Source organism: Mastomys coucha, unplaced genomic scaffold (genome assembly GCF_008632895.1).
Source record: "Mastomys coucha isolate ucsf_1 unplaced genomic scaffold, UCSF_Mcou_1 pScaffold22, whole genome shotgun sequence".
NCBI lineage: Eukaryota > Metazoa > Chordata > Mammalia > Rodentia > Muridae > Mastomys > Mastomys coucha.
The window spans coordinates 257732171-257753290 of record NW_022196905.1 but is presented as its reverse complement, the minus strand read 5'-3'; the positions used below and the strand labels follow the sequence as shown (position 1 = coordinate 257753290).

The 21120-nt window shown below is 45.9% G+C and overlaps 1 protein-coding gene across 2 annotated transcripts in view; it reads right to left on the bottom strand.

Moving 5' to 3' along the window:
• Positions 1 to 21120, bottom strand: part of Cdh13 (cadherin 13) — a 1053312-nt gene that overhangs the window by 6779 nt on the left and 1025413 nt on the right. For both annotated transcript variants that reach the window (XM_031341534.1, XM_031341535.1), the window contains 2 exons: positions 6557 to 6790; positions 4331 to 4552 (listed from right to left, as the gene is read on the bottom strand). In XM_031341534.1, coding sequence (XP_031197394.1) covers positions 4331 to 4552; positions 6557 to 6790 — 456 coding nt within the window. The remainder of the gene's footprint in view (positions 1 to 4330; positions 4553 to 6556; positions 6791 to 21120) is intronic.

Sequence of the window (21120 nt, the reverse complement as noted above, 5' to 3'; positions counted from 1 at the left end):
TGGTTCATAGGGAGGTCAGTCACGGACGATTTGTGCAGCCCATCCATGCCATCAGCACATGACTTAGTTGGCACTACTGACGGTAATGATAATTTCATTTACATTTTTAAATCTTTCTCCATGCTGTTAGTTTTATTTCCCCTTTGAAAAAGATGTCAGAGAAAGGTGCAGAGCCTTCCAGTCAATTCCTGGTCATCTGAGAAAGCCATCTATACTGTAATAAATGCAAATGTGTGTCATCCACTTCCATAAAGGAGGTAGTCCTTCAGCCAATGCTGGCTTCCCCACTGACTTGCCTGGGAACCTCCCTGAGCTTCGGTTTCCTCATCTATAGAGTGAAATAAAATCATCGGGCCAGCGAAGAGCACAGGAAAGTAAGGTGTGAACATCAGAGTGGCAGTGCCAGGTTGAATGGCTCTGCATATTGTTTAAAGGGAGGAGGACTCAAGTTTGCCTCCTGGGTCACCTGGTATCAGCCTCTCCTACAGCTGTTGAAGTTTTGTGGATGATGCTCTAAAGCAGGTGTCTGCAAGCTCTTTCTGTAAAGGGCCAGGTTGTAGACTATGTAGTCCCTGTGAAAAATATTCACCTTTGCCATTGTAATAGCAAGCAACCATAGACAGAATGTGCATAAATGGATGGGGTTGTGCACTAATAAAACTTTATTAATACTCACAGGTGGAGGGCCAGATTTGGTTACTATGCTGTAGTTTGAAGTTCATGCTTAAATCTTTAATATTATTTTTAGTGTGTGTGTGTGCGTGCTGAAATTGATCCTCTCCTTACACTATGTGGGTCTTGAGGAATTAACTCATCTTGTCAGGTTTGGTAAGTATCCTTACCAGATGAGGCATAAGACAAAACAGATCCTACTGGCTTACTTGCCCTTTCTTCAAATTCTTTCAAGTCTTATAAAAGTCTGTGTTTTTGGGAAATGCCACTAATCCTATATCTTGCCAAATTTAGTGTCTTGAACTCTTGCTATTTGGTTTCTATTTTTGGCGATCTTTAACTGAGGTTCCCATTTTATCCATGGTTTAATCCTGTAAATGTCGCAGATACCCTTCAGGAAGGTTGTTGTCATAAGAACCTTCCGTGTTGTTGTGTTGTGTTGTGGCGGTTTACTCTGTGCCTGCCTGGACTTTGACTTGTACAGCATCATCAGCACAAATACCTTCACACAGGTGTCCTGAAATTCCCTTTCCCCCTTCCACTTCTTACTGAAGAATCAACCCAGGGAGACAGTGCATGACCATAGTGTGGATGGAGCAAGGGCTGTCAGGAAGCCCAGGGGCTTCTGTGATAAGACAGTCTGCTAGATTCCCACTGTATGTTCATTATCTCTCACTCTGTGAGCTTTTGATGTGAGTAGATTTCGGAGCTACACCTCCAGCATTGGGTTTCAAATGAAGTAGGGTCAGGGTATGGGCAGAGACATATCGAACAGTTCCCTTGATGTTCTGCATACAGTTTGTGTGAGATCCACCCCCATCTCTAAAGCTATTATTACACAAGGATGGCCTGCAGGCTAATGGTAGCCATTAGCAAATCAGGCACCTGTACACAGACACCAGGGGTTGTCTGCACATGAAAGAGATTATCCAGATCCCCAGAATCAGGGCTAAGACTGTCAGCAAAGCAAGGGACTATCAAGTATGTTGCTTTTACTATACCCTCTGTCCATGCTTTCTGGTGTCCCATCTCATAGGAAGCTGGATGAATTCTTACAGTCTTTTCTAACTTCTCCACCTCTGTCTCCAGTACCACCCTCAGACCTTTATCTGTTGATTGACAGAGACTATTTAGGAGAGCATCCATCTCTCCTTCAAACTCTCACACAGGCTTGGAGTTAGGAAGGCAATGAGTTCATCACGGCCACAAGTGAAGACAAAAGGACCAAGCTAAGGATGAGGGGCAGGAACGGAGCTGGAGGACTTGGAGGGAGCCTTGAGGATTGTGGGTGGTAATGGCACAGTCACCAGAGGTGGGTGGGAGGAGGGCTGATGACATGACACACCACCAGGATCTCCATCCTGAGCTCTACCCATAGAACTTTGGTCTCCTACAGAGCTTCACACACTGCAGATATGGATATTGAAATGTGTAACTTCTGTTGACCTGCCCACCCTGTCACCAGGATGTACTATACTGTGTTCCCTCTATCAAATTTTCATTCCATGACCACACCAATAATTTCTCAAAATTTCAATGCCAGGGCCCCAGAGCCTTGTGGGTGGCAGAGGCTGATGTGAACACTGCCAAGGTTAAATCTGGACCAACATCCCCCCACCTACAGGAGAGTCTGGCAGTACATGTTCACTTCATTCTCTGATTTATGTTACTCAGCTATGGTGGTTTGAATAGGTATGGCCCCCATAGACTCATGTATTTGAATGTTTGGCCCATAGGGAGTGGCACTATTAGGAGATGTGGCCTCCTTGGAGTAGGTGTGGCCTTGGTGAAGGAAGTGTGTCACTGTGGGGGCAGGCTTTGAGGTCTATATGTTCAAGCCAGGTTTAATGTGGCACACAGTCTCCTACTGCCTAGAGACCAAGATGTAGAACTCTCAGCTCCTCCTCCAGCACCATGTCTGCCTGCATGCTACTGCATTTCCCACCATGATGAAAATGGATTAAACCTCTGAAACTGAAAGCCAGCCCCAATTAAATATTTTTCCTTTAGAAGAGTTGCTTTGGTTATGATGTCTCCTCACAGCAATAAAACTCCACTAAGACATCTGCCTAGTAAATTTTACTCAAAGTGTTGTGTCATTATATCAGAGTTATACAGGTAATAACTATTTCATAGTTACTGAAAGGAAGCATGAGTTATAAATATAATTTTCTTCCTTCCTTCTTTCCTTCCTTTCTTCCTTCTTCCCTTCCTATTTTTGGGAAACAAGTCCCCCTGTGTAGCCCTGGCTAGCCTAGAACTTAACTATGTAGACTATCCTGGTCTTGAATTCACAGAGATCCACCTGCCTCTGCCTTCTGAGTGTTTGGATTAAAGGCCAGATACCAATATTAAATCTATTAAATGCTGGGAGCCAGACTGGTCCAAGGCTTTCTCAGAAGCCCTGATATAAGAACAAAGAGAATACCAGCTTTCTGCCCTTGCTTAGGGGCAGACTTGGTAAGGTCCAGTCTGTGTCCAGGTTGTCTGTGTCTGTGTCTGTGTGTGTGCTGGGTCTGAGTCTGGATCTGGGTTGTCTGTGTCCGGCCAGGGTCTGGGTCTGTTTCGTCTGTGTCTGTGTTTGTGTCTTGTGTCTGGATCTGGGTCTGGTGCCTCAAAGGAGTTAAGGTTTCGGTTTCTGGGAACTTGGCTTTCTTCTCTGAAGGGCTATGGTTATCAGTCCTAAGGCCACTGAGTCTGAGGTTTCCTGTGTTCTCTCTGCCAGCATTAGCTGATTTAGATCTGTGAGGACCTTGACTTTCTCCCCTTACACATAGCACATAAGATGCTGTACTTAATAAACTTGAATGGTCCCAGTTTTGTCTTCTCTATTCCTCACTGCCCCTCAACACCTCACATTCAGGGCCCTTATTCCTGTGGGTTTGGGTTGAGCAAAGGATTAAACACCATCATGCTTGAGCAACATGTATTTTCCTATAGCCCAACTTTCATTTCTGTCCATTGGAAACCTTTAGAAGTGTTTTGTGTGAGTTACTTTTTTCCTCACTCGGACCAAAATACCTACTAGAAACAACTCAGGGAAGGAGGAAGGGGCTTATTTTGGCTCTTAGTTCAGGGGATGTAGTCTACCCAGGGCAGGCACGACCCAGGGCTCAGCCTGAAGCAACAACACTGAGGCACTGTTACAAGGGGTCAACCAGGAAGCAAAGAGTTCTTGCTGGAAGCAGGACAAGGCATAACCCCCAAGGTAAGCCCCCTTCCCCAGCAACCCACTTCCTTCAGATAGGTCCCACCTCTTTAAACAGTAGCAACAGCTAGAGATCAAGTGCTCAAATACATGAGCCTGCACAGGACATTTGACATCCAAAGCAGGATGGGAATAGCTTGTGTCTGTGGTAGACCAGTTGGCCAATTTTGGGTGCATTTAGTTCCAGGCAAGTGGCATTGATAGGAGGTTTTGCTTGTCACCTGGTTTGCAAAATAGCAGAGCCTCTTTCAACATCTCCTTCGGCTGGCAGGAGACCACCCTCATGACTTTAAACATTGGCTGGAACAGTTTTACATGTGAGAGTTCCAACCATACGGACACCAGCTAAAGATGTGGGGGACAGATTTCCTTGGGAAGACATGGCAGAGTCAGGTGCCGTGTGAAGATCATGGATGCACACACAAGCGTGCTGGAGCCAAGCAGACTTACCTGACAATAAGCTGAGGAGCGAGAAGAGCAGCAGCAAGCTGAGGCTGAGGTGCAGGGTCCCTGCCCCGTTGCAGTCCACTTTGGAGTTCTTGCAAGAGCACACCTGCACCCTGAGGTCCGTGATGTTTGTCATGGGTGGCTTCCCTGAATCTGTCACCATGATGGGCAGGTTGTAGTTCGCCTTGTTCAGATTCTGAAGAAGGCTCACGAGGGCGTGGGTGTCTGCAAGACAGGAAGTCCTTGTGAGAGAGGAGAAGCCCTCTGCCGGAGGCAGAGTGAGGTTCTGGGGCCTTGGTGTGCACAGAAGCCACTGTGTGCAAATAACGTTTAGTCATAGGTATGTGAGAATGAAGTCTATGAACATCAGGTAAAATACACTCAGTGGCAACAGGCTGCATGGGATGAATGTTTCGGAGACAGTGTTTTCCTTAGGATATGTTCTATAAATTTGGTGCTGTAACAACGAACTCTAGACTTCCTTAAATAGAAATTTCTATGCTTAGTCATACAACACAGTCTCATCCTCTGCCATTATCCCATTCTGTCACTGGTGTAAAAAGTGAACTCTGATGGCATTGATAGCAGGAGAAGTTCATCACTGACAACAAGGCAAACTCAGTTCACACTGGGAAGGAAGTGTGTGGGATACCAGGAATCAAAAGCGCTTTGTAATTAGTAAGGCCGGAGGTCAGTGGTGGGTCACATTTTCAATTCTACCCACCCGTGTGGAAAGGCAGGGGGAAAGAGAAGTTGCGTGTGACAGTTATCTTGAGCGAGAGACACATGGCAATAGTATCCAAAGCCAACAATGAAGACCAGGGCCACCAGCAAGGCTGAGTCAAGTAGGAGGAAGTCTGCAGGGTGCAATGGAGGGGGAGTGTTATGAACTTCAGACTCTCCAATGGAAGGAGGCAGGCCAGAGACCCTCCAAAGTGCTGCAGAGAGTCAGAGGGAACAGAGCCTCCATCAGAGACAGTGGAGCCAGGAGAGGCTTGAGAAGCAGGAAGCCCCACTTGCCAAGGCTGAGAGGCTCGGCTTCTGGCCTCTGCTCAGCACAAGTCAGTTGCAAAGAGAGAATCTATTTTCTCTTCTATTTCCCACACCTTGAGAAGCTGAGGCAGGAGGATTGTTAAAAGTTCAAGGCTAACCTGGGCTACATGACAAAAACATTTTTTCAATCTCTCAAGATTAAGTTTTAAAATTTATATGTATGTGTGTGTATGTGTGTTCAGGTGCTCTCAGAGGCCAGACAGGGTGTCAGATCCCTTGACACTGGGGTTATAGGTAGCTGTGAGACACCTATAACTCCATGAGACATGGGTGCTGGGAGCTGAACTCGGGTCCTCTGTAAGAGCAGGAAGTGCTGCTTCCTGAGCTATGTCTGCAGTCTTGTGTGCATCTGTCTGTCTGTCATCTACCTAACTACTATCTGTCATCTATATGTCTGTCTCTATCATCTGTTTATCTATTATCCATCATCTATCTATCTATATATTTATCTATTACCTATTATCTGTCTATTCTTCTGTTGCTTAACTAAAGCAAAAAGGCAACAAGGACAAAGAGCCAGCTTCTAGTGGGGCACTCTTGTAGAAACACAGGAGCAACAAGTGGCCCAGGGAATGCTGGGGACTCAGTGGTCACTAGGGTGAGGACATGCTGCCTAGGGTAAAGAAAAGAAAAAGAAACCAAAGGGAGAACAGCCATGCTTGCACAGATACGCACAGACACATGCACACACATGCAGACACAGAGATACATACACAGTCATACACATATATACACTAATATATACATACATTCATATACAAATAGACCCATAGTCATACACACACACGCACACACGCTTACACACATATAATCATATATACACACACACTAATAAACACACTCATACACATAGTTATATACACATACTAATACACACACACATTCATTCATACACATAGACACAAGTCATATACACACACGCACACACGCACACACATAATCATATACATACACTAATAAACACACACTCATACACATAGTTATACACACATACTAATATACACACATACTCATTCATACACATATAGACACACAGTCACACACACACACACACACACACACACACACACACTCACACACACACACCCCTGAAATCCCCTGTGGGAACCTATGGGAAGGAGAAGAGAAGTTCAAACTGAGTGAACCAAGGATGGCCATTTGCCATTGCTGACTTACTGTTGATTTTGGAGATCTTCCATACTTTATCAGGGACGGTCTGTTTATGAATCTCGAACTTGAAGGGGTCTGTATTGGGGTGCAGGTCCTTGTCTGAAGCCCCCAGAATGACCACGCTGAGGTTTCTGGCATCATCGCAGACCTCAGCCACCGTTGGGTAAATGACTGGAGCGTTGTCATTAATGTCCTCCAGGGTTATCAGCAGAGTCCCTGTGCCAGTCGCAGGAGGATTGCCTGTGGGAAAAGGAGGCGCTCGTGAGCCACTGCTGTAGCAGGATGTTGTTCTACCCAGGTCACTTTCTGGGATCCATACATGGTGTATGATATATTCATTACCTAGTAAGAGTTTCAACTGGGCTGACAGTAAAAGATGATACTTTTGTCTATTCTGTCCTCGAACCTGTGATCCTCCTGCCTCAACTTCCTGGAATCACAGGCATGTGTGACTAGCCACACACACAAGGTAAGTGCTTTACAACTGAGTCACATCTCCCCCCAAGCCCTTGGGTTTGGAAATAGTGCCTTACTCTGTAGGTCAGTCTGGCCTCCAAGTGACAATCTTCCTGCCTTACCTTTCTGAGTACTGGGATTATGGAAACATGCCACCAAACTTGGTTTCCAGTGGTCACTTAGAAAAGTTAGTGCCAATTTGTAGGCTGTAAATTGTAAGCATATGCATTTCTCCTATTTTCATAAGGTCTAGACGTACCTCTTAAATCACGGTACTTTATTGATGGTCTCCAAATGGTAGGTGGCTTGATGTAAATATTTACAATCACTTTTAATTAAACTTGTGTGTGTGTATGTGTCTGTGTGTATGTGCATGTATGTGTGCATGTGTACACACAGGTGTATACTTGTGCAAGTCAGAGAACCACTCGGGGGAGTCAGTTCTCCCCTTTCACCTTGTGAGTCCCAGGTCATCAGACTTGGCAGCAAGTGCCCTTAACCTCTTAGCCATCTCCTGTGTCTCCCACCAGAGGTTTTAAAAGGGAATAGTGGGGTTGGAGAGATGGCTTAGTGGTTAAAAGCCCTAGATGCTCTTTCAAAAGACCCAGGTTCTATTCCCAGCACCCACATGGTAGCTTTGGACTCAGTAACTCCATTTCCAAGGTGTCTCTCGCCCTCTTCTGGCCTCCTTGTGCACTGCATGTACATGATGGAAAGAGATTATATACAGGCAAACCAACCACATTATTTAAAGATAAATGCCTTTTTAAGAAGGGGGTGGTGGAACAACCTGATCTGACTCATTGGTAGAAACCACACAGCTGTATATATAGGAGAGTCTCCACAGTGGATTAAGAGGGACACAATATGGGTAGTTTGCACAGGGAAAATGCCTAGTCTTGGTGATGAGGCTCAGGCGAGGGCATCAGAGGGACAGCAGAGGCTGCTGAGGGACCACCAGTCCAGCTATGTTCGTGCTGATGGTCCCTCAGACTCAGTACACTGTGAAGAAGTATGGGGCTCAGGAGAAATGGTGGAGCTGAGTTAGAAACCTTTCTGGGAAATCAGAGTGCTAGAAGTTGCCTATAAGACTCCTGAAGCTCAGGCAGCTTTGGAGAGAAGACGGGGAGCTGAACTACAAGGCAAGAAAATGATCTGGGAGGCTAAGGCAGGAGGATAATGATGTCTCAGTTAGGGTTCTTTTGCTGTGGTAAAACACCATGATCAAAATGAACTTGGGAAGCCGGGCGGTAGTGGCGCACACCTTTAATCCCAGCAGTTGGGAGGCAGAGGCAGATGGATTTCTGAGTTCGAGGCCAGCTTGGTCAACAGAGGGAGTTCCAGGACAGCCAGGGCTATACAGAGAATCCCTGTTTTGAAAAACAACACAACACAACAACAACAACAACAACAACAACAACAAACCTAAAAAAAAATAACTTGGGGATAAAAGGGTTATTTTATCTTATAGTTCTAGTCCATTACTGTGGGAAGTCAGGGCTGGATCCTGATGTGGAGGCCATGGAGGGGTGCTGCTTACTGGCTTGCTCTTCATGGCTTGCTCAGCCTGCTTTCTTATAGAACCCAGGACCACCAGCCCAGGAATGGCTCCACCCACAATGGGCTGGGGCATCCCTGTCAATCATCAATCAATAAAAAGCAATGCACCACAGGTTCACACGTAGGCCATCTGATGGCAGCATTCTCTCAATTGAGGTTCCCTCCTCTCAGGTGATTACAGCTTGAGTCAACATAACTCAACTAGACTACACCCCAGTGAGTCTAAGATGGGCCTGGGCTATAAGGTGAATCTTGTTTCAACTGTTCCCATCCATAAGAAAAACAAACAAACAAACAAACAAACACCTAGATCCAAATGAAATCCTGCATCCACCATAAGTAATGAGAAGCTATGGGGTTGTGCAGGGAGAATGTACCCAACATGTCTTGCTTTGTTCTGTTTTGTTTTCCATTAATGGGGAAGAAATCAGCTTGAAAGGAAATGAAGAGCAAGTTCTGAGCAGTGGAAATAGAGAGTCTTTCCTGGTCTGCTGGGAATTGAAATGTGTCAGCACCCAAGACAGATGCAGAAGAAACATTTAGACAAACACACAGGGAATAAGAATGTGTGTGATTAATTACCAGGGAGGATTCTTCCTCACGGGGGTGCATCACCAACTTTTGTTAGAACAACTTCAAAGAAATGCAGAATTACTTCACAGCCAGTTCCTCACTGTCAGCTTTAGCCATTTGGCTAAACTTCTTTGTTGAAAAATTATTTTCCTCTTTTTATTGAACTAATTGAATATCTCAGAAGAATCCATTACATATATTTTTTCTCCTGCTCTGAATATATTATGAAGTAAAGTCGTTTGGGTAGAATGGATGAGAAGACATTACGGGTGTTTGAAATATGGCCAGAAGAATCGGCCTCTCATGAACTTAATTACAGGACTGTCTTCAATTTCCCATGTGTTATTGCCCAGCCAGCTGGTGATGTCTTTTTCTAAGTCAGTAGAAAGAGCTTGTTTCTTTGGGTGAGAAGAAAATGCTGGGTGAGCCAAAATCCTTTCTACAAGCTCTATCCTGCCTCCCTAGTGAAGAGTATTTTAAATTTATTGTATTTTATTTACTGTGGGTATGGTGTGGTGTGTATGGTGTGATGTATGGAGTATGTGTGTGATGTGGTATGTAATATGTGTGTGTGTGTGTGTGTGTGTGTGTGTGTGGTGTGGTATGTGGTATGGTATATGCTGTGTGTGGTAGTATATGTGTTTGGTGTCATATGTGGTGTGTATGTATGGAGTGTGTGTATGTGATGTGATGTGTGTGTGTGTTGTGTATGATGTGGTGTATGGAATGTGTGTGTGGTATGCGATGTGTGTGTACTGTGTGGTATGTGGTGTGTGTGTGTGGTGTGTATGGTGTAGTATATGGAGTGTGTGTGTGGTATGTGGTGTGTGTATGGTGTGGTATGTGGTGTGTATGTGTATGTGGTATGTGTGTAGTGTGGTATGTGGTATGTGTGTGGTGTGGTATATGGTATGTGTGTGGTGTGGTATGTGCTGTGTGTGGTGGTGTGTGTATGTGTGGTATGTGGTGTGTGTGTGTGTGGTGTGGTATGTGGTGTGTATGTGTGTGTGGTGTGGTATGTGGTGTGTATGTGTGTGTGGTGTGGTATGTGGTGTGTGTGGTAGTGTATATGTGTGGTGTGTGTATGTGGTGTGTGTGTGTGTGTGTGTGTGTGTGATGTGTGTATGTGGTGTGTGTGGTGTGGGGTGGTATGTGGGGCGTAGTGTATGTGTGCACCTGCACTTGTGCTATGGCACACCTATGGAGGTCAAGAGACAGCTTCTGAGAGTTGGTTCTCTTTCCCCTGTGGTTTCGGGCACTGAGCTCAGGTGGTCAGGCTCGCACAGCAAATGCACCATGCCACCTGTCACCTGTTGAGCCACCGCTTCCTTAGCTTGTGTGTCTGAGATGGAGAGAAATTACATCCAGAGTTCAGAGATATTCAGATACCATGTTCTGTCCAAGCCTGTTCGGCTCCAGTAATAACTGGCGTCCTGGGGCTTCGAGGTATTTTTAAGAGATTTAGCTACTGCTGTTTTCTTTCTCACCAGCAGCCTCCAGCACCTGTGGAACAGCTCTGTGACAAATCTAAGAACTCAAGCTTGGTTAGGACGGTGTCTCTTCTTCACAGACTTTCCATTTCAACAACAACAACAACAACAACAACAACAACAACAACAACAACAACAACAAAAAAGCCTCAGTTTGAGCCAGCCACCCAGAATACATACATGGCAGACTAGCAACATGCCAGTTACCCAGGGTCTGTGCATGGTAGACCAGCCAAGAATCCTGGATCAGAAAGGAGCTGACCACACAGGGTAGACTATGATTGACCCAGACCTGGGCAGCTCTTATGGAGGAGGCCAGTGGTTATGTACTTAGGAAAGGTTTGAAAAAAATCCCTGAATGTAGGCCGGGGCTTGGCTGGGTATGTAGGGGCTTCTGGATTGGTTGGATTGGATGCTGGAAGGACCTCTGAGATGTGAGCCATTCTGGTCCCCACAGAATGGTAGGGAGCCCAGTGAAAACATCTCTCCAGCTGCTCTTTATTCTTCTAATCATTTATATCATATTATTATTATTATGAGTTATTCCTTAATGGTGTTACAGTATTGTTAAACTCGCCACTTTTGTGTGCAGCTCAGTGGCACTGAGAACATCCTCACTGCCCTGTAGCCGACCCCTGTGTCATTTGAACTTCCTTCCCTTTCCACACTGAACCTGTATCAGCAACTGGAAAGTTAGCCCCCCACCCCCAGATCCCTTCCAGATCCAAGTAGCACTGCCCCACTTTCTGCCTTCATGAGCCTGAGTATTTCAGGCCCCTTGAGCAAACCATCTCTTTATTTTTTATTTTTATTTTTGTGTGTATGTGTTTTATTTGTGTGTATGTGTGTGTTTGTATGTGAGTGTATGCATACATGACGGTAATGCCCATAGAAGCCAGAAGAGGGCACCAGATCTCTTGAAGCTGGAGTTACAGGCTCTTATGAGTGGCCTGATATGGAACTCTGGTTCTCTTCAAAGAGCAACACACACCTCTTAATTGTTGGGCCACCACCTCTCCAGCCTCTAAATCTCCCCTTCTCCCCAACAATCATGGCACTTAACTAAGTCATATTAGACATAGTTGGGAGTTCTTAGCTTCCCGTTCCCACTGTCTAACTAAACTGATAACGTATTAGGGACACAGACTGTGACAGTGTTTTCCCCATGGCTGGACAGCATGCAGGGTGGGGACTGGTGCCAAGGCTAAGCCTGGTGGTTCTCATGGGTCATGAGCTGACACCTTTACTATTACTGTCCATCAGACGGAGTTGCTTAGAATGGTGGATGGCTCTCAAGCTGTATACACATTCCCTAGAAGTAACAGTGGGATGTGAGTTGTACACAGGGCCAGTGTTTGCTTAGAAAGCCCAGCCACATGGCCACCAGATCTTGTTTCACTGGGATACAGGCAGGTGCCATTATGCCCGGAGCTATCCTTTACTTTCTATGTCAGATTGTTTATTATGTGATTTTTACAGGATCTGATTTCAGGTATGAAATCAAACAAAAGTCTCTAAACCATGATTTGGGGAAACTAATCCCTAAGGAAGAGGCCTTCTCTTCATCAGGGAGGAAAGAAGCTTGAGGTAGTGAGAGGCAAGCACAGGTTCCCTCCCCTCCTCTTCCTTCCTCCATCCCTGTTCTTCCTCTCCTTCCTTTTTGAGAAGGGTCTCTTATGGCACAAGCTGCTTTTGAACTCACTATATAGCCAAGCCTAGCCTGGACCATAGATCCTGCTGCCCCTATCTCCCAGGAGCTGGGATTATAGGAAGGCGTCACCATACCCAGCAAGTCTGTCTTCTTCTCTTTAGTAATGGGGATGGAACCCAAGGCTTCCTTTGTTCTAGGCAAATGCATCACTATTGAGATCTAGCACCAGCTCTCTAAACAAAAACTGCCATTTTTTAAATATTCATAATTTTAGCCAAACAGGATATTTCCTACTCCTCAAACACTGGGATTCTTTTTTTTCTGGGTAGGTTCCATTTCCCAGGAACATGTGTAAGCTTTATACCTATCTGATGATACACAGAACTGAAAACATAGCATGATCCTAATTTTAAAATGTATACATGGCTGGAGAAAGATCAGAAGGGAATATATTAAAACCCAGGTGGCGATTATCTCCCCAGGTAATGAACATTAAAATAATACCTTCCTCTGCTTCTAATTTTCTTTACCATAACCGCGAGGGCTATAATAACCAGAAAGGAAATGTTAGATTCAAAAGTTACACAGGAATTAAAGGTAGTTTCTTTTTAATTCTGTACTGCTCCCTTTTCTCTCAGCCTTCCCTGGTTTTTACAAAAAATTGATTTTCTAGTAAACTCACAGTCACGTAACCAGTGCCACGTTCTGACTCTAGAGCACCCTCATTGTTCCCAAGGAGAGACCCTTGTGCTAACTCTCTAGTGCCCACTGCTGGTCCTGGGCACTCGCCAGTCTACCTTCTATTGTTATGATCCATTCCAGACATTTCACATAAATTAAATATGCAGTATGCAATCTTAAAAAATTATTTTATGTGCATGGATTTTTTTTATGTGTATGTATGTCTGTGCACCACATGCATGCAGTATCCATGGAGGCCAGAAAAGGGCGTTATATCTCCTGAACTGGAGTTACAGATGGTTATGAGCTGCCATGTCGGTGCTGGGAACTTAAGTTCTCTGCAAGAGCAGTCAGGACTCTTAACTGCTGAACCATCTCCAGTGAGCATGTGACCTGTTTATTTTTTTTATTTTTTTTGAGGCTCATTTTGCTTAATGTTGTGTTTCTGAGGCTCATCCATGTTGGAGCCTATCCTAGCGCTTGGTCCTTCTTGATGGCGGAATCATACACCACTATGTGTAGTGTCTGTTCACTGCGGATGGGCATTTGGAGTTTTCAGGTTTTGACTGTTACAGATAAGCCTGCTATCAACATCTGCATGCGAGAGATCAGATTGACACATGGTGGGGCAGGATCCCTAGTTCATCCGACCCCAAATGCATCTTCCTTAGATGAACAGGGTCTCTGGCATAGTTGGGTAGGCTGGTTTCATAGACACAGAACAAAACCAGGTGTAGAGTGCACATTCGTAATCCTAACACTCAGGAGATAGAGACAGTAGGACCAGAAGTTCAAGGTCATCCTCAGCTACGTAGGAAATTCAAGGCCAGATAGGCTACATGGATTCTTCCCCACACATTCAGAATGCCAGGACCACACAAATACTTCCAGAAGCTAGCTCTGAGAAGTGCTGAGAAGTGGTAAGTTGTTCTAGTCACTGATCCCACATCTGCCTGGACCCAGTTCTAGAAGCATGCAGCATAGGCTCCTGGGGAATCATAAGTTAGTGTGGTTTTACATCTACCTGACAGTGGGATATTCCCACACTCAAGGGAATAATCAACCAACCCAAACAGGATATTTTCATTCACTTTTTTTTTTTTTAATAGCAAAGAAATCAAATGGACTGTGTACAAGGCAAGGCTGTTTGTGTGGAAAATGTAGAAGGCGAGGCTCTACTGGTGAGGCTGCCCGGCTCAGCAGAGCTCATATCACATTGTGGACCTGAAGAGACGGGATTTCACATCTGCCCTGCTGGGTTTCCAAGGGCTTGAGACTATCAATCATATTGATAATCTCAATTATCATATGGATCTTATATCAACCATCAATCATATTAATATTGATAGAGATATTCGTTTATATCGATAGCTTTGATAGGAAGCGGAGAAGGCTGGAAATACAGGGAAGAATGGCTTGCAGGGAGTGTCCCTACCAAGCTGGGCAAGGTGTCAAGAAGGACTGGCAGAGGGATGATGCTAAGATGCTGTGGGCTGAGCTGGTACACATGGGCATGGCTGACACTATTTACATGTCCCAATCAATTTCTTTGCTATAAAAAATGAATGAAAATATTCTGTTTAGGGTAGTTGATTATTCCCTTGAGTGTGGGAGTGCCCTGCTGTCAGGCAGATGGCCCTTGGCTTAGCCCCACCTAAGTAGCCAAGGGCATGTCCCTCATGATGTTGACTCTAAAGGAGGCATTTTTCTGACATCTTTTCAGATGGGCTTGGTGGCTCCTTATTTGCTGAGAAAAATGCTCAGCTCACTCCCAGGGTGGTCACAGACAGCATCTCCATGTCTGCCTGAGACCTTGAAGATCCTACAATGATGAGTTAGGAAAATCAGGCCATGACTCCACTCGAGTGCATTTAAATATCCAAAGCTATTTTCTGGATGATCACAGTTTCTGGTCCTCTTTTAGGGTGTGTGTGTGTGTGTGTCTGGGCATCACTGCTCAGGAGCCATTTAACTTATCTTCTGAGACACGGTCTCTCACTAGAACCTTGGGCTCGATGGATGATCAACTGAACTGGCTGGCCAGAGAGCCCCAGGCATTCACCTGGCTCCACCCCCTACCCCCAGCTGTTTTAGTTGTGTCTCCTGCTGCTTTGTTTGTGTCTCACAGTTCCAGGTCACAGACCCTCACTGTGGAAAGTCAAGGCAGCAGGAATTTGGAGTGGCTGGACATGGTATGCCCATAGTCAAGAGCAGAGAGAATGGATGTGTGTACTAGCTCTCAGCTTCCTCAGCTCTTACAGGGTCCAGAACCTAAACCCAGGGACTTGTGCCACCCACCAGAGGTGGGTCTTTCTACCTCAATTTGTGTAATCAAGATGAGCCTCCACAGACATGCCCAGGGGCCATCCTGATCTAGAAAATTCCTCATCCAGTCCTACCAAGTGATCCTAGATTGTGTCAAACTGACAAAGCTAACCACCATGTGTGTTGGGATTATAAGCACACACCACCATGCCTGGCTTTTTTTTTTTTTTTTTTTTTTAACATGGTTGTTGGGGATCAACATCATGATCCTAGGCTTGTGCTGCAAACAAGCACTTTTCAACTGAGCCATCCCCCAGCCCTTCTGTTTTGTTATGACAACCTAGCAGGCCAGCAGCGTTGGCTTCATAATGCAGATGGGAAAACAGGCAGCAGAGAGACTTTCAGTCTCACGGATGCAGTCGCAGTGTTGAAATGAAAGGCTGGCACAGCCCAGGAAGCTGGAGGGGAGAGCTAACTCGATGCAGCTCCGGCCACTCCTCCTCCATCACCCAATCTCAAGAGTCATTTTACCGAGTCATTTTCTCAGTGACAAAACTGTACCCAGCAATTCCAACCTGATTGATACTTTGCTGTGCTTTGGCAGCTCAAAGGCTGATGGCCCGGGCTGATGTTTGTTCTTCTCCCTCACTTCATATGGCAGCCGCCATAAGGGGCGCTAAGCTGGCTTAAATGGGGTGCCATCATTAACAATGACCTGGTTTTATCCAAAGCAGCATCTTTCAAGCAGAGTTAACCTGAATAATCTTCGTCACCGCAACATGGTCTCAGGCTCAGGCCGATCGAAAAGGAAATGACAGCAGACTGGGGTCTGTTTGGAAGTTCTGGTCGCCTTGGGTCAGGGTTTGGGCTGTTGTGTAGTGGTGCAGAAACCACTCCACTCCACGACTAGCCCTTCCTCAGTCCACTTTGGAATCAGTGCCGTTTTCAGTTGTCCATCACACAGGGACTAAGGGGAAGGACAGACTGGGGTGGGATGTAGCTTAGCCGATGAAAAACCAGTGTCTTGGTCAAATCCACTTTAATTGCACAGCTGTTGGGCACACCTATGTAGGTTTGTTTTCCTGGTAACTGTTTTAGTTAAAATCACAATTGCTATGATGAGATGCAGTGACCAAAGCTGGGGAGGAAAGCATTTTTTTTCAGCTTACACTTAGTGTAAGCTTACACTTCCGTGGCACTATTTATCATCAAAGGAAGTCAGGACAGGAACTCAAACATGTTAGGATCCCCGAGGCAGGAGCTGATGCAGAGGCCATGGAGGGGTGCTGCTTACTGGCTTGCTCCTCCTGGATTGCTCAGCTTGCTTTCTTATAGTACCCACCCGGGGATGGCTCCACCCACAATGGGCTAGGCCCTCCCCTACTGCTCACTAATTAAGAAAATGCGTTACAGCTGGATTTTGTGGAGGCATTTCCTCAACTGAGGTTCCCTTCTCTCAGGTGAGTATAGGCTGTGTCAAGTTGATATAAAACTAGCCAGCATAGTGGCCCACACCACATTTCTCATGGATGGGCTAAAACATTCTTTATACAAGTTGCTGGGTCACGAGGCATGCTCATGAAGTTAGTATTCTTCCAGATAGAAACTGATGGAGAACAGGACATTTTTGATGACCATGGGAAGACTCCAGAGGTGATGAGAGCTTCCTGTTTCATATCACCCGCCATTAGGAAGACCCAAGTGGGATATTTATCTTTCCACGTTCTCCACATAGCACCGGTGTGAAGCAGGGACATTTGGCTCTATTGGAGCCTAACACTCTGTCTCGGGACCATCTCTGGGACCAGGGAGATGGATCTGTTGGTGAAGTGTTTGCCACACAAGTAAGGACCTGAGTTCATATCCCCTGGAACTCTGTGAGAAGTCAGGCGTGGTGGCGCATACCTATACCGTCAGCTCTGGGAGAGGACAGTCAGGATGGTTCCTGGGGCTAGTGAGCCAGCTAGTCCTGCTGACTTGGTGAGATCCAGTTTCAGTGAGGGACTCTGTCTTAAGAAAATGAGGTGGAGGGGCTAAACCTTGGCAGTTTCCAAACAGGAGGTATGACAGGTATGGCTCTCAGGGAGGAAGTAGGGGACTAGCCCGGCAGAACCTGAACAGGTCCTGGTACCCCATGGTGCAGCAATCAGCCATGGACACTCCAGTGGGAATCTGACCTCTCTTGAGAAATTGCTCATGGCTGTTCTCTGTCCTCAGGAGACCCTGGGGCTAACACCAGACCTTCTTGGAGGCGACCTGAGTAGCATGTCCATCACCCCAGGATTCAGCCTTTGCTCACTGTGACTGCTCTGGCCTATCACTTTACATCTTCTCCCAGGACTGCATCTGATTCATTCCTGAACACTCTTTCTGGCTCAGTACCTTCCTTCATGGTTACTATTCATCCCTTCCTAAGCCCCGGTAGCAATCCCGTGCTTGTGGGAGTCTTTCCCTAGCGTTTCTGTGCTCTGAAGGCACCACCTTAACCTTTTCAAAAAATCTGGATCTCATAAGGCAAGTGACAGTGTTCATCTCTGAAGACTGAAATGCTTGCCAACAAGAAAGGTCTGGTTTAGCAAAACAAAAGCACATTGGTCACATGGAAATGATCTGCTTAGGTAATTTGAAACTCATTAAAATGGGTAGCAGGGGCTGGAGAGGTGGCTGAGTGGTTAGTAGGGCTTGCTTGCTGCTCTTCCAGAGGACCCGAGTTCAGTTGCTGGCACCTATGCCAGTATGCTCACGAGAGTCTGGTGCCCTCTGCTGGCTCCCATAGGTACCTGCACTCATGTGCACATGCCACCTGCCACCTTCCCACACGGACAGTTAATTAAAAATAATTCTTAAAATATAGACAACAGCTTAAGAAAAAGGCATACTTTTCTCCTCAAACCATCTCTCCTCTCAGCATCATCCACATCATAAAGAAGCAGGATGTGGGAGGGGGGGACTATCTGTAGGTGCTCTGAAGCCAAAGGTAGGCTTCCAGGGCTAGTCAGTGTTTTGTATGTATGTGTGTATGTGTGTGTGTGTGTGTGTGTGTGTGTGTGTGTGTGTGTGTATTTTTTAAATTTTTTATTTATATTTTCTGTATAGCCCTAGCTGTCCTGGAACTCTGTAGACCTGGCTGGTCTCAAACTCAGAAATCTGCCTGCCTCTGCCTCCCAAGTGTTGGGATTAAAAGCATGAGTTCTAGCTAAGACATACTTAAAAGAAAACACTCTAGTTCTGCCGTAGTCATTCTGACCTGGAGACGCAGAGCTGTGTAGACCATGCTACATTAGACTGCAAAGGGCACGCTCCTCTTTCTGTTTTCTCTGCAGAAATTTCCCAGTCTTTTTCTGCAGGACAGGCCTGTCCAAAGGGCCATCCCTCCCTGGAGCATAGGGCTCTGAGGGAGAGGGTAAGACAGTGCTCAGAGAAGGTGTGAGCCACCACAGTGCCCCAGCTGACTAGGTCTTTGCTCTGTTTGTCACTCTGCGTTATTCCCTTCTTCTCATGCCTGTGCACATTTGCATGCGTGTGTACACGTGTGTGTGGGCCCATGGTTGCTCCCAGGAGCCTTCCTAGATCACTCTTCTACCTTAATCTTTGAGGCAGGGTCTCTCGTCCAAACCTAGAACCCCCTGATATGAGAAGTCTTGCTCGCTAGCCAGCTCACTCAGGGATCCTGTCTCTGCCTTCAAAGGTGGGATTACAGGCAGCGCAGCACACCCACTGGGCTTTTACACAGGCTCTGGGGATCCAAACTGCAGTCCGACTGATTGGCAGATTGACTGGCAGCAAGCACATTCACCCTTTAGCTGCCTCCCCAGTCCTCCTTGTGCGTTTTAAAAACTCTCATTGAGACAGAACAGCTCACATATTGCAAACACATGCCGGAAGGATGTTCACGTGGGCAGGCACACCGTCTTCCAGGTGATGTGACTAGGCTCATCTGCCTGCCATTCTGATCTACCTTGAACACACAGCACATGAGGCTTTTGTTGTTGTTGTTGTTTGTTTGTTTGTTTGTTTGTTTGTTTTGAGAAAGTTTCTCTGTGTAGCCTTGGCTGTCCTGGACTTGCTTTGTAGACCAGGCTAGCTTTAAACGCCCAGAGAGTTTATCAACGTCTGCCTCCAGAGTGCTGGAGGCATGCACCACCATTCCCAGTCCATGATGCTTTTTAAAAATGCAACCTTTCACTCAGTGCTGTCTTTGTGCTTCTGTGAGTAGACGTGGGCCACTCACTGTTTTTATACACTCTTCTGTGTGAATGAGAAACATCTTTTTCTACTTTACTAGATGTGTGGGGAAACCCTCTGTCTTCTTGGGATGTGTGTATGTGTGTGTCACAGATGTATATATGTGTTGTACATGTGTGTGGATGTATGTGCATATGCTACAGTGGTCTGTAGGTCAAAGGAGGACTGCGAGTTGCTTCTCCTTCCACCACTTGGGTTCTGGTATAGAACTCGAGTCCTGTTTGGCGGCAAGCACCTCTGCCCACAGAGCCATTTCTGTAGCACTAATCTATCTTTCTTTGTGGTTAGTATTTTGTATCTTGTTTGTTTTTTCTTTTTCAAAAAAATCTTTAATTACAGTAAAGACATGGATTTACTCATATCATACATTTTGTTTTTGTTTTTGTTTTTTGAGACAGGGTTTCTCTGTGTAGTCTTTGCTGTCCTGGAACTCACTGTGTAGACCAGGCTGGCCTCAAACTCAGAAATTCTCCTGCCTCTGCCTCCCAAGTGCTGGGATTAAAGGAGTGCACCACCACTGCCTGGCTTACTCATACATTTTTGTAAACCATATTTTACCCCACTTTTATGTTTAGAGTTAATTCCTGTCTGTGGCTTAAGAAGGTGAGGGGATGTGTTATTTAACCCAGCTCAGACCCTACTTTCTCACCCATGGCTGCCTTTATTGCCCATGTTATAATCAGGGACCCTGTATCTGTGGCTGATCCGATCTGAGTCTGCAATGCTCCCCATAGCTCCCATGTTTGAACATCTGGTCTACAGCTGTATTGTGTCTTGGGAGATGGTGCAGACTTTGGGACATGGGGTCTAGCGGGTTGAAATAGGTCACTGAGACCTTTGAAGGCCATACTGCTTCAGACTGGGGCCTGCATTTCTGGTTTCCTGAAGCTGTTGTGGCATGGTTCTGACACTGTGGGGGAGCCACGCCACCTGCCGCGCCTTCTCCACCATGCTGGGCTGTGAGCTCTGAACCTTCAAGTCCACAAAAGTCTCAAGTCCTCCTTTAAACTGCTTCTGCCAGGCAATCTGATCAAATAAATGCAAAAGTCACACGGTGCTCCATGTTTGTGTTTGCTCGGGACATTATTTCACAAACCACTTTATTTCTTTGTGCAAATATCACACAGTTTCAATCTCTACCATTTGCCAATAGGTCTGTCTGGAGGCACAGCACAATTTATTATCAGGATTGCCTTTGTGACGTTTAGCTCCTTGTGTTTCCACACACACTCTGCAGTCAGAATATATCGATTTTGCCACCTCCCAGGAATTGGGATTTTGTTCAGCATTGTGTCTCAATCCTTAGGTCAGTTTAAAAATAACTGATGTTTCAAAAGCCCCAAATCATCCATTCCATAAACATGGTATACCTCCCCACTCATGTAGATGGAAGGCTGGGTCTCCGAATCCCGTCCACCATAGCTGCATCTCCAGGCCAGCCGCTACTCAGCTGCTCTGAATGACAGACTCCACAGCTACAGTGTTCTCAGAGACCAGCACAACCCCTGCTAAGAGAAAAAACATTGAACTCTCCCAGGGTCTGCTTTCCTTATGTGAGCCTGTGGGCACCTCAGCATCTTTAACACTAGGTGGCGCTCTGCAACCAGTTTTGTGCCAACTTCTAGGATTAGGTGGGGGAGGAGGGCATT